General features: G+C 39.1%; 1 protein-coding gene across 1 annotated transcript in view; it reads right to left on the reverse strand.

The window, feature by feature from the left end:
- Positions 1-14,799, reverse strand: part of sez6l (seizure related 6 homolog (mouse)-like) — a gene marked incomplete at both ends in the record, with an annotated part of 50,109 nt that overhangs the window by 12,350 nt on the left and 22,960 nt on the right. Inside the window, 2 exons of the mRNA XM_083983905.1 lie at positions 4,741-4,937; positions 10,412-10,550. Of these exons, the coding sequence (XP_083840031.1) occupies positions 4,741-4,937; positions 10,412-10,550 (336 nt within the window). The remainder of the gene's footprint in view (positions 1-4,740; positions 4,938-10,411; positions 10,551-14,799) is intronic.

Below are 14,799 nucleotides of genomic sequence, written 5' to 3' on the forward strand. Positions count from 1 at the left end.
TAGAAGATAACATTTAATGATTTTGACCACCGTGCTGAAAATGTCCCTGATTTTCATTTCAGAAATCTGGCCACCGTAACTAAAACAGACATTACAATTAAACCTTTTGTCCTGGCCCTTTAATCCAGTTGAGTCGTTAGCGCTGAGGTTAACGAGCTGCAGCCACTGAAGCTGTTTTATGATGTGTTTTAGCCCTGGGTTTAATCTGTCAGTGCTGAAGGTTGACAGGTCTGAAAGCTTTAATTTTACTCCTTTCAATCCATTTTTTTTCCACTTCAGTACAACCTTGTGTTTTGTCTCTTAATACCTTTTATGTAAAACAACTCACACGTCCTTGTGGCTGAAAGCTGCGACACCAACAAACCATATCTCTTATTGAGGGGGTGAGAACAAGCCCTCGTGGCCTAATTCCTACGGATTGTTCAAGAGTTCAAAATAATTGAATCTAAACTTTTATTTAAACTTACATTGTTCTGAGAACAGTCAGTACAAAAAATACAACTTTATCTGTAGAGCTGCAATAATAAATCAATTATTCAGCCAATCAATGGTGGGTCAACATATTTTACATTAATTTCAAGTTAAAGAGCCTCTCAGGCATCAGAATTTGCTGCTTTATTGTAAAAGTCTTGTTTCCAAAGAAGCATAGACGCTTTTCAAACATTAATAGAAACAGAATGTGATGATTTATAAAACATTTAAACATCATATTTTATTTAAACAATGTTGAAACTGAGAAAATCTCATGTTGGTTTTGAATGCGATGGCAGCAACATGTTTCAAAGTGAGTTGGGACAGGGTTTAGTTTAGTTTTCTGCTCTGTTGCATCAGCTCCTGTTTAAACAAAACTCTGTCAGTGTTTGAGACGTGAGTTTTACTGTTTTCATTTCAGCTGCTCAACAGTTTGAGGTTTTATTTTTCATTCTCAGCTGCTGCTCCTGTTTGATGCTGAATAAACGATCTCCTCGCTGTTATTAGCTCATTTGTCCTCTCTGTGTTTCCATGAACTCCATTTTCATCTGAAAACATCATAAACCAAAATGAATCGATAAAGTCGATCTATCGCCCAGATATAGTATCTATCTAGCTGTTTGTGCGATGCTTTACAGACCGATCGATGGATAGATTTACGAGGAGAATAACTGGCAGAAGAATCAATAATGAAAGAAGAATCTGTCCGTAAAAAGAAACTGCACTCGTTTCCCAGTAATGTTTCACTGTGTTTGTTCAGCAGCACTTCATGTAAAGTCCAATAACAGACAACAGTGTTATATTTACTGTGATGCTTCAAACTTCTGAACCTTTTTGCTGCTGCTGCATTAAATCATCTGCAGATTTCTCCCCTGTGCTCTCACTAGTTGCGTTTCCATCCACCTTTTTTTATTCGCATTTTCAAAAATTGCGAATAAATACTTGAATGGAAACGCCAGAAATTCGAAAAAAGGCAGTAAATGCGCATAAAAGTTTTTACGCTTTGGGGGGGGGGGGATTTGTCAGCGTATCGATTAAATGAAAATGTGACTTTTTGTTATGGAAACAGATTATGCGAATTGAGCCAGAGTTTGTGGGTGAAGCTGCTGGACTTCACCCAGCGACGTTATGACGTAATCTCACGGCGCACTCCTCCTAATCGCAAAACACTAATGAATGGAAACCGTCATAAATTCGCATTTGCTTTTTGCGCATTTTCACAAAATCCGCTTTTAAATTTGATACGACTTGGATACTGACTGTTTATGTTGTTGTTTCAACCTTTGGGTCGGGACCTCATGTGGGGTCGCCTGAAATTCAAATGGGGTCGCCTGGAATGTCCCAAAAAATTACTGATAAAAATATTTTTTTAACTAATTATTATTCTTTTTAAACTTATGATTAAAACACCACACACAATCCTAAACACCTGTGTTCTGTACTTTCACTTTCTCGAATTTAAATCGAGTGTTGTGTTTGTTCAGCAGCACTTCATGTAAAGTCCAATAACAGACAACAGTGTTATATTTACTGTGATGCTTCAAACTTCTGAACCTTTTTGCTGCTGCTGCTGCTGCTGCATTAAATCATCTGCAGATTTCTCCCCTGTGCTCTCACTGACTGTTTATGTTTTTCCTTTTCTCCATTCACACAGTTACAGGAGCGGTTATTGCCCCAGACTGCAGCAGCAGCGCGTCTCCGGTGTATAATGGTCTCGAACAGACAGAAGAAAGAAAAAAACAAAACACCTCCGGTAGCCGCTCGCTTGCACGCTCACTCTCACGCCGGGAAAGAAAATACAGAACATTAATAAAAATCTGCACAGTTTCAAGACAGGAGAAAAAAGTCATTACAGCCCAGAGAAACATATAAACAAGTCTTCTCCTGTTGGGACCAGTGTGTGTGTGTGTGTGTGTGTGTGTGCATATGTATTTCTGATGATTGATCGGCCGGTGTACAGTATTGCATTACACACTACAATATAATAGGCCTACTGGGATTTGTAAGTTGAAGTTCCTGGATCAATTATTCATTCTCTATTGACTCGGTTCTCCTCCTCCTCCTCCTCCTCCGTGCAGCCTGGATGTGTGTGTGTGGTGGGTAATTTATTCTGAACACTGACACACTCACACGCATACACACACAATCAAAGAGAGTAGCCTACGTATTCATGCTGTGTCTACTTGATTTACTCCTCGGGGGGAAGCATGTGCGAGCTCGCGGTGTCGGGAGGGTGACAAGTAAATTGGACAGTGTGTGTCTCGGTGAATTTCTAAATTGGTGTCAGGTGTTGGCTACGGGACGCGCTGCAGATTACTGTGTGTTCGACGAGGGTGCGAGCTTGTTTGGCTGCTTGTGAAACTCTCTGTGTGTGTGTCTGCGGACGAGGGCCATTGTGAGACGGTGAAACAAATGGGATGTGATTGAATAAGGGCAGAGGCAAAAGAAAGAGAAAAGACAAATAAAGACGAGAGGATGGAAAACGGAGCGAGAGAGACGTTAAAGGAGCAGGACGTTGGGTTTAAAGGATCTGTTGGATGTAATATTCGTAATTATGTTTTCATTCATCTCAAACTAACCACTGATTGTGTTTTCATTAGCTGGGAGACGAGGGAGCGGGTTTCTGCCATGTTGCACCGCCGTGTTTCTACAGGAGCCAAGAAGGGACAAACTTAACAAACATGGCGGTGCAACATGTGTTTATGTTAACTGCACTCTCACCACCAGGTGTCACTAAATCTTTCACTATGGTCCTTTAAAGTGGAAACTGAATGAAAGTAAATCTCAGAAAAAGGACCGAGGCTCAAGGCTGCATCAACCATAACACACATAACCCTGGTTCAGATGCATTGTGGGTAATGTTTTACACCAGGTTCAAGGAGATATAAAAGAAAGTTTATGTTTTTCAAACGTCTACTGCTCCGGCTCACTTTCACCTAGAGACTCCATTTAAACTTTAAAATGTAGACACAAGTCTTATCTATTACTGTATTAATCCATGTTTCGGTAGGTTTTACAGTTTTTGTTCAATCACTGTTCAATGACCATGGTGATTTTGGGAGAAATTATGAGATTATAATGGGTGTGTATGGCACGGAATGTTCATACCAGAGTGGGTGACATCATCAGCTAGAGTGGGAGAAGTTGCCTGAAATTGTCTGAAACCTTTCTCTTTCCACACTGCTCCCGGCCACAAATTACACTCTACACACATGTTTTTTTTCCACAGTTGTAGACAAACTTGTCCTCTCTCTAACAATGTGTTCATCAAAGCAGAGAGACTTACAGAATTTAAACTCTCTCCTTGTTCCTCATTGACTCTAATACAAAGATTTTCTGAGAGAAGCAGAACGGACCCCTGTTTATAACTCGCATGTGTTTCCAAAATATTTACTGTAGAAACACCAAAATCATATCAAATCGTTCAGGAAGTCCTTACGACGACCACGGTCTGCTTCTTTTTCTGATATGATCTACCGTTTTGTCAGAATAAGCCCAAATATGAGACCAGCGCTGAGGCAGAAAATCCTTCCTTTTTCTCTCTCTACGTTTCTGTCTGCCTCAGCCTAGGGGGCCCCTATCGTCGTTACTGGGCAAACATCACAAGTTGCTGTGGCAACCACCCTAAGTTCCCATGGCAACCTCTGAGCCTCAGGCCAGTTAATCTTCTGACCTGATCTGACCTCTATCTCCCAGACATTTATATCAAGTCTCAACAAGTCAAACACAACCACACTGATCTCTCTGTATGTATAGATATCAGTGTTGGTCACGTTACTTTCAAAAAGTAATAAGTTATAGTTACTCTGTTACTTACTATTGCGTTACTTTTTAAAAGTAAAATGCTCAAATATGTCAAATTACTTGGACTCGCCCCTCTACTCCCCTGTTTATCTGGAACTAACCAGGTTGGTTAGATTCATGGCTTTTTCCAACTAGTTGATGGACTGAAAAAAATGTGTAGGCTACAACATAGCCTACTACACTTAAACAGGCGTATTATTGTTTTGTGACTTGTTGAGTCAAGTAACGGCACATTTTATTGTCAGTAACTGTAACGGTGTTATAACGGGGGAACGGTAGTCTAACTCTTTTGATTACTCGTTACCCGACTGAAAAAAGTAGCGCCGTTAGTAACACCATTGATTTATAACGCCGTTATTCCCATCACTGACAGATACACACAGATTTTTTTGTCTTTTTGTGGGATTTGGTGAAAATACTAAAAGTATAAACTCTGTGTTGGCGGTAGCAGCGTCTGAGTCTCACCCATGTAGTTGATGATGAAGCCCTCTCCCTTCCCGAAGACGAGTCCGGCCGGGTCGGAGTGGAAGGTGATGCAGAGGTCGGGGGTGGTGGAGGAGAGCTTGAAGGGGCTGCTGCCCCCGACGTAGCGCCCCAGGATACGGGTCGTCACCTCGTCGCCGTCGGTGATGGTCAACATGTCACTGTCGCTGATGTTCAGTCTGAGGAGAGAGACAGAGAGCAGGGTCGGCCGCTGGCATAAACACTCGGTGGGGGGCCACATGATCAGAAAGGTACCGGGGTTCATCAAGTCATTTAAACATCCTGAGGTCTGCACGTGCACGCTATGAGCTTTATATGTAATGTGAAGTCAATATTCAGCTTCTTTTATCTCACATTTGAGACATTTGGTGAAAATAGAACGGCAGAATGACAACATTTGTGCTCAAAAAGCAATCTTACAAAATGTCATTTTAGACTTGTTTTCTACACTTATCTATTACTGTGTTCATATCCTATTTCAAGCACCAAAACAGTTCATTCTCATGACTGAAGGAGTGTTTTCACAAGGGATTTGAAATTTTTCAAAAAGCAGACCTCAAATTTCCAGCATTTGTCCTAAATTATTTCTTTCTACAGTGTTCTAGGACAAACTGGCCTCAGTGTGCTTACAGCGGAGGTTCTAATATTTAGACATAAAACACTTGAGTATTGTTACATCTGCAAGTATCTTAAAGAGATAAATTTAAGAAAATATGTAAAAGTCGAGAAAATGGCCTCCGGGGCATAAACATGTCGGTATTCAGTTCTAACCACACTGCAAAAATTCTAAATCTTACCAAGAATATTTGACTTATTTATAGTCAAAATAAATCGAATTATACTTAAAATAAGACTCATCACATAAAAAGTAGCTTGTTTTTAGACACTTTTTATTTTTTCAAGCAAATTTTCCACTTTAAATAAGTAGAAAAATCTGACAGTGGAGCAAGTTTTTCTTCCTTATTACAAGCACAAAAAAACCTGCTTTCACTGGCAGATTTTTCTACTTATTTCAATTGAAAATTAGTTTGAAACAAGTGAAATGATCTAAAAACAAGTTAATTTTTAGGTGACGAGTCTTATTTTAAGTGGAAAGAGATTAGTTTTGACTAGAAATGAGACATTTTGACAAGAAATAAGACAAATATTCTTGGAAAGATTTTGAGTTTTTGCAGTGCAGTGATTTGGTGTTTGCGCTTAGAGTAGCCTCGGCCACAAACAAAAATCTTGTTTAGGGGGCCACCAAAATCCTAGGGCCGGCCCTGCCAGAGAGAGAGAGAGAGTATCAGTGGTATCAGTGGAGGAGGAGCGGTGATGAGTCAGAGCGCTGTCATGTCGACAACCGGCTGTGTGGGAGACGAGTCGACCTCGGAGGTTAAACGCTGCGTTCATCCGCCGGCCGAGCGTTTAGCGGCGTGTAAACAGAGGCGAGCGGCTGTTGCCCCCGGAGACGGAGATGTTTCACCACAGACGAAGCCTCACACCAGGGCTTTTCATGACTGAAATATCTGTAAATATGATGTGACACATTTCTGAGTACGTAATTGGATTAGTGTTTTCAGGGAGTCGAGCTAAACCGATTTCACACCGCAGAGAAAATAAGTTAAATGAATAAATATCCACTTTATTTCATAGGATGAGACTGCTGCTACTGAAACATCGATAAGTGTCTCTGTTAGATCTTGATTCATCCTCACTCAGATATTATACATTATAGATAATTATTGACATGGACTTTTGAAAGATTTGATTTGACATGATGGAAAATACACTCATGCACTTTGTTGTTTTTATTTATGAGGCACAACTTGGGATTCATTAGCTTAGCTTAGCTTATCATCAGACCAGCACCAGAGATCTTGTTGGTTTAATTCACATGTTTCCAAAGTTTAGTTTAGTTTATTTTATTCATTTTTCGGTTAAAAAAAGAAGAGACTGACTGAAAATGCATAGATTGGTCACTAATACATGCTACCAAAAGGTGTAGGCTGAAGCAATAGCTTATTGTGCCTATACCCTTTGTACAAAAGATTTCCATTTACATAGTGGAAATAAAGAGCATTAAAATAAAAACGAAAAAAGGACAAGCAAACAACTAAGAACAAAACATAGTGGAAATGAGCATTAAAATAAAAACGAACAAGCACACAAAAGGCAAACAACTAACAGTGTTGTTTGGTTTTAATGTTGATTCCTGCACTGTTTCTTTTTCAGTCAAATTTAAGAGCCTTATTTTTGAACCAATGTCACAACAGTCGAGACTTTTTCTTCTTCAGACATCCAGAATCACTGCAGCTGGTTTTCTTTTGTGATTAATTTTGATCATAATACACCCGTCCTTCCTGTGCTTATTTCAAAATCCTCCTTTTTTAAACTAACACTTCTCTAGAGTGGGAGAAGTTGTCTGAAATTCTCTGAAACATTTCTCTTTCCACGCTGCTCCCGGCCACAATTTACACTCTACACACATAATCTTTTTCCAGGGTTATAGACAAACTTATTCTGTCTCTAACAATGTGTTCATCAAAGCAGAGAGACTTACAGAATTTAAACTGTGAGCCTCTCAGTGTGGTGACGTCTCTCTCTGCTCCTCATTGACTCTAATACAAAGATTTTCTGAGAGAAGCAGAACGGACCCCTGTTTATAACTCGCAAGTGTTTCCAAAATATTTACTGTAGAAACACCAAAGTCATATCAAATCGTTCAGGAAGTCCTTACGACGACCACGGTCTGCTTCTTCTTCTGATAGGAGCTACCGTTTTGTCAGAATCAGCCCAAATGTGAGACCAGTGCAGAGGCAGAAAATCACATAGGGGGCCCCTATCGTCGTTACTGGGCAACCACCACAAGTTGCCGCGGCAACCACCCCAAGTTACCATGGCAACCTCTGAGCCTCAGGTCAGTTAATCCTCTGACCTCTGTCTCCCAGACATTTGTATCAAATCACAAACACACACACTGATTTCTCTGCATAGATACAAGTGTTGGGCACGTTACTTTTAAAAAGTAATAAGTTATAGTTACTCCATTACTTCGGAGAAGTAACTATTGCGTTACTTTTTTTAAATAAAATGCTCAATATGTCAAATTAACACTTGTGTTTTCACTCCTCTCCTTCTTCCACTCTCTCTCCTGATGTTAGATATTTAACCGATCTGAGCTTTAACATAAATATTTTGGGAGGCAGATCTTGTTGCCTGCTGAGTTCACCTTAAATAAATCCCATAAATTGAGGATTCAGCCTTTAAAAAGCAAAACCCCCATCCCTGTTGGTCCCTGCTGGTTTCTCTGGCTGCGTAAACACTGATCTGATTTCTACTTTGATAACTAAGTTTCCTCGCTGGGCGGCGGCGGCGATGAAGATGAAGATGATGATGATGTGTGCGTTACATAAACTGCAGTCAAAGTAAATCTGAGCTCTGCGGAAGTTGCTTTAATTAAAATTAAACTTCCACACACACGCTGGCTTTAGATTTGGTGATAAGTCAGTTCACGCTGGAGCTGTCAGAGACACGGAGGATGAGGAGGATGAGGAGGAGGAGGAGGAGGAGGAGGAGGAGGATGAAGAGGAGGATGAGGATTAGATGAAAGATTAAAAATTCAGTCCGGCAGCATCACACGACCACAATGACCAGCGCTGCAGCGAGCCGCCGCCGCCACCACCGCTGCCGCCGAGCGCCCAGAATCCAAATGAGGACATAAATACCAGGCCGGGTGGAGGGGGGGAGGGGGGAAGTTGATTAGCATGCTCTCTAATGTTGTCAAGTTTCTGGATTTAAAGCCTCAGTGTGAGCTGGAATACAGAAATATCAATCCCCCCCCGCTGAGCCGCCGAGCCGCCGCCCTCGGAGCTCCACATCCATTTTTAATGACGACATCTGGCCAAACTTTGGATCAGAGCTGAAGCTTTGACAAGTCTGTGTGTGTCTGTGTCAGGGCCGTTGCTATAGGAATTCTGGGCCCCCTTAAAGAATACTAAAGTGGGCCCCTCACTGCAAAAACTCAAAATCTTTCCAAGAATATTTGTCTTATTTCTAGTCAAAACTAAACTCTTTCCACTTAAAATAAGACTCCTCACCTACAAATGAACTTGTTTTTAGATCATTTTCACTTTCAAGCTAATTCTCAATTAAAATAAGTAGAAAAATCTGCCAGTGGAAGCAGTTTTTTGTGCTTGTAATAAGAAAGAAAAACTTGCTCCACTATCAGATTTTTCTACTTATTTCAAGTGGAAAATTTGCTTGAAAAAATTAAAAAGTGTCTAAAAACAAGCTACTTTTTAAATGTGATGTGTCTTATTTTAAGTATAATTAGATTTATTTTGACTAGAAATAAGACAAATATTCTTGGTAAGATGTTGAATTTTTGCAGTGCTCCCCCTAACTTTTCCTTTTTTTTTTTTGTTAGACTACGTATGTATTATCATTTTTTATTTAGCCAACTTTGTTTTGATGCTAATGCAGCATTACACTGCAAAAACTCAAGTATCTTAGCAAGAATATTTGTCTTATTTCTAGTCAAAATGTCATTTCTAGTCAAAACAAATCTCATTATACTTAAAATAAGACTCATCATATTAAAAGCAGCTTGTTTTTAGACCCTTTTTTTTACACTTTTTTTTTTACTCCTTTCAAGCAGATTTTCACTTGGAATAAGTAGAAAAAATTTGATAGTGGAACAAGTTTTTATTACAAACACAAAAAACCTGCTTTCACTGGCAGATTTTTCTACTTATTTCAAGTGAAAATTAGTTTGAAACAAGTGAAAATGATCTAAAAACAAGTAAATTTTTAAACCTTTTGAAGCCAGACCTAAAATGATAGGAACATACACCCCTGAGTTGAATTCACCTGGAATTGTCCTTTAAAAGGGAAAAACTGGAGAAACCTCAGAGTGAGCAACAGAGGAGGGATCCCTCCCCCAGGACAGGCAGTAGATGTCGTATACAGACAAGTTTATACTGTATACAAACAGTTTATAACATGGAATATGGGAAAGGTTAACAAGAGCTGATGAAAGAGGCAGCTGGCGGCGGCGGCGGCGAGTAGCTACCTGAGCGGCCCGTTGACACGCCGACGCCGGGCTTTTGTCTTATTTCTAGTCAAAATGTCATTTCTAGTCAAAACAAATCTAATTCTACTTAAAATAAGACTCATCATATTAAAAGTAGCTTGTTTTTACACACTTTTTTACTTCTTTCAAGCAGATTTTCACTTGAAATAAGTAGAAAAAATCTGATAGTGGAGCAAGTTTTTCTTCCTTATTACAAGCACAAAAAACTTACTTTCACTGGCAGATCTATTGTGAATTTAAGTGAAAATTGTCCAAAAACAAGTAAATTTTTAGGTGATGAGTCTTATTTTAAGTGGAAAGAGATTAGTTTTGACTAGAAATGAGACATTTGGACAAGAAATAAGACAAATATTCTTGGAAAGATGTTGAGTTTTTACAGTGTACTATGAGTATCAGTCAGGGTCTAAGCAGAATAAATCAGTCATACAAAGATTAGACTACTGGGGTTTTTTATGGGCCCCACTGGGCGCTGGGCCCCTAGAGTTATCATCACCTTTCTCCCCTAGACAACGGCCCTGGTGTGTGTGTGTGTGTGTGTGTGTGTGTGTGTGTGTGTGTGTGTGTGTGTGTTGTGCTCACAGCTGTACGTCGAGCAGCACTCGTTTGTCCTCTCCGACGTGGATCCTCCAGCTGCAGTCCTCCCCCTCTCCGTACCACTCGGGCCAGTTGGGAGACAGGATGACCCCCCCGGGTCCAGCCAGGTCTCCTCCACACTGGGCTGCAGGGACACCACGGAGAACAGGAGGAGGAGGAGGAGGAGGAGGAGGAGGAGGAGGAGGAGGAGGAGGAGGAGGAGGAGGAGGAGGAGCAGAGACAAGACAGTCAGAGAAACATGGAGGATTTACAGCAACAGTCGGAGGGTTTGAGGAGCTGGTGGGGGGATTATTGTACAGAGGCATCGTGCAATAGATGGTTAATGTGAACAGTTCAGCAAGTGGAAGATGGAATGATCTCCTAAAGACAAAGTTAAAGCAGAAGTCAGCGATCCGGTGGTTTTGTCTAACTTCCTGTCAGCAGATGGAGTTAGCAGTCCCCGCCCTCGTCCCTACGTCACATTCAGGCGCATCCCTTGGCTGCACACACAGAGAGGACTGCCTCTTTATGCCGTTCTCTCTCCTCATTGGATAAAAGGTTGTAGGATACAAGGAACGTTTTCTCCTTGGCTCAGAGCAGAGCAGAGTGACTGAAAGGCCCGTGTTTCAGACCAAACACTCTATAGAAGTGATTGCTGTCGGAAGATACAACTATTTAAGACTTATGCTGCGTTCATAACAATCCCCATTAGCTAATGCAACAGAGTCTGTGTTAGAAACATGCATACTGTATATACTATATCCAAATTACAATAATATTTTACATAAATCAAATCAAGTTTATTGTCACTCTGCTGTGCTGTAGTGCAGATGAAATGAGAGAGCGTTTCTGCAGGAATTTCAGATCAGTGGTTCAGCATTTGAACAGCTTGTGGAAAGAATTCATAAGAGGAAAATACATGAATTCACTTTCATCACTAAATTCCCCCTCTATCCACACTCACACAGTACACTGCAAAAACACACAATCTTTCCAAGAATATTTGTCTTATTTCTTGTCAAAATGTCTAATTTCTAGTCAAAATGAAACTCTTTTCATTTCAAAGTTTTTTGTGCTTGTAATAAGGAAGAAAAACTTGCTCCACTATCAGATTTTTCTACTTATTTCAAGTGAAAATATGTTTGAAAAAAGTAAAAAAAAGTGTCTAAAAACAAACTACTTTTTAAATGTGATGTGACTTATTTTAAGTAGAATGAGATTAGTTTTGACTAGAAATGACATTTTTGACTGGAACTGAGGCAAATATTCTTGGTAAGATTTTGAGTTTTTGCAGTGTAGCTACCTGCCAACAATCACATTTATAACATGTTACCAGATACATTGAGATGAAAATATCATAAAACAAAATCATCAAAGACAGGTCAAGAGTGGGTAAGCCCAAAACAAACAAAAAAAGAAACCTGTCAAATACCGTTAAACCGAGAAAATGTGGTCATACTGCCCAATTTTAATCAATATCAGTGTATTATTTTAGTTTTCTACAGTTTCAGAGTGAAAAAGGGAAACAAAGCTGCATGAAGCCTGAGACAGAGCAGGTGAGTTTTACCTCCTCGTTTTCAGCCACGGAGCTGAAAGAAGCCACCTGTCTGCTGCCGACAGCTTCATATTTATCACACAGACACAGACACAGACACAGACACTGGTGTCAGTCTCTTTATCTAAATCTGTGAATAAGTGGCTTTTTCCCTAAAATGTAGAATTACCCGGCCGTTATGGAGACTGAGACTGCAGCAGTGGAAACATCAAACACACTGAGACTCAAACAGGATGAAGAGGCACAAGCTCAACGACTGAACTCTCAGTTTAGACTCTGATTAAAAATATTCTCTGAAATCTGTCAGTCTGGATCAGTGGCTCCAACACATTTCACTGCAAACTAAGAATTATAAATATACAGGTGCATCTCAATAAAGTAGAATATCATGGAAAAGTTCATTTCTAGTTGTTCAAGTCAAAAATCTTAAAAAAAGTAGGCTATTGAGTTAATTTCAGAAGGACAACATTTCCAAATTAAAAATGCTGTTTTTTAAATGCCATAATCATTACAATTAAAAGAAATCAAATAAATAAAGACATGAACTGTTTCATTCTGTGTGTAATGGATTTATAACATATAATATAAAAAGAGAAAAAAATATAAAGTTAATCTAGGTAAACCATACATAAATAGACCATAATGATATATAATAAAAATACAGATGAAAGTGGGACGAGTTAGAAAAGTTTTAGAAAAGCATTGGACCAGATGGAAGTTACAGTGTTTTATTGTATAAAATGATGTTTAAATCCTTTAACAAAGAGTCTGTTGTCACTTTGATGTTTGACTTCGACTCTTTTATGTTCATTTTAAAAAGTAATAAAGTGGCAGAACTTTTTTTCTTTTAGTCGTTTCTGCTCCATTTGAACTGAACTGACAGAGAGACGTGAAGTGCTGAGGTGTTTATTTCTGTTTTACTCTTCAGCGACTTTTTCTGTGATAAAAATGTGACAAATGAAGCAGAACATGTAGCAGCTGATACAAAACACACACAAACACACACAAACACACACACACCGGCTCATAAACCAGAAACTGTCTGTCACCAGGCGACTGCAGTGATGAAAGATCGGTAAATACAAACCTCTCAGTGTCTGAAGCTGCAGTGAAATATTGTTTTTCTAACCACAAAAGTCTCTGTCAGTCTCTCACTTTGGTTTATGTCAGTGGTTCTCAAACTTTTTTTACATCAAGGACCCATAATCTGACACCACGGACCTCCAATTTTGAAGCAAACACCAGAAATAGGCCTACACAAATATTGTAAAATATTAGTCAATATTACACAATACTTTACAATACTGTATTTGTGTATTTGTTTTTAGTCAATGTACGTTCAAATTAGGGTCAATAGCATTAAAGCAGAAGTAAGCGATCCGGTCGTTTTGGCTAATGCTGCGTTCCAGGCAGGCTTTTGAAACCGTAAATTACAGCTTCAAGTCACAACTTACGACTTTGTAGCGTTCCAGGCAACCCACTCGTGTTTTTCCGACCTGTTTTACCGGTGAAAGTCACTATAACGGCCACTCGTAACTTCTGACCCGTGAACTCGCACCAGATCGAACTGGTACCACTTCACAGGTCGGAAAAACACGAGTTACGGGTTTCCTTGAACGCACCATAACAGTCCTCGTCCCTACGTCACCACATTCACGGCGTCCCTTGGCTGCACACACAGCCCTGCATGCCGTTCTCTCTCCTCATTGGATAAAAACTGTAGGATACGATAAATGTTTTCTCTTCGGCTCAGAGCAGAGCAGAGGGACTGACAGACCCGTGTTTCAGTCCAAACACTCTATGTAAGTGATTGCTGTCGGAAGATATAACTATTTAAGACTTATATTAACACAAATATATCACTTACTTCTGCTTTAATGTTTGGAAATATGGTAGAGAAATTTCTGGAAAAAAGTGGTAAGATTTCTCTAAAAAAAAAAAAAAAAAAAAAGTTAAACATTTTCTAGAAAAAAGTGGAAAAATTTCTCAGGAAAAAAAGTTTTACATTTTTTTTTTTTTTTTAAAGTGGTAAAATTTCTATAAATAAATAGATAAAAAATAATAATTAAAATACGTTTTTAAATACTAGAAAAAAAGTGGTAACATTTCTATAAATAAATAGATAAAAAATAATAATTAAAATACGTTTTTAAATTCTAGGAAAAAGTGGTGAAATTTCTCAAAAACAATTCTAGAAAAAAGTGGAATAATTTCTCAGGAAAAAAGTTTTTAAAAAATTGTAGAAAGTGATAAAGTGATAACATTTCTATAAATAAATAAAAATAAATAATCATTAAAAAAAAGTTTTTAATTCTAGAAAAAAGAGGTAGGCTAACATTTCTCAAAAACAATTCAAAAAATTCTAGAAAAAGTGGTACAATTTCTATAAATAATAATAATATAATAATAATATATAATATAATAATAATTGTTTTAAGTTTTTAAATTCTAGAAAAAAATGGTGACCCCCTTTGACCCCACTTTGAGAACCATCGGCTTATGTGATGTAATTCAATAACTTTAAAATAATTCAAATTGTTCATGGTAACAACTTGGTGTCACCATGACAACAGTGGGAGGAGACTTCAGCAGGTTCTGTGCTGTGGTTCTTCTTGTTCAATCCAAACTTTGTTCACATTAAAGCTATCAGTAAGCAATCCGGTGGAGATGGAGTTAGCAGTCCCCGCCCTCGTCCCTACGTCACCACATTCAGGCGCATCCCTTGGCTGCACACACAGAGAGGACTGCCCCTTTATGCCGTTCTCTCTCCTCATTGGATAAAGGTTGTAGGATACAAGGAAAGTTTTCTCCTCGGCTCAGAGCAGAGCAGAGCAGAGTG

Source organism: Trachurus trachurus, assembly GCF_905171665.1.
Source record: "Trachurus trachurus genome assembly, chromosome: 12".
Lineage (NCBI taxonomy): Eukaryota > Metazoa > Chordata > Actinopteri > Carangiformes > Carangidae > Trachurus > Trachurus trachurus.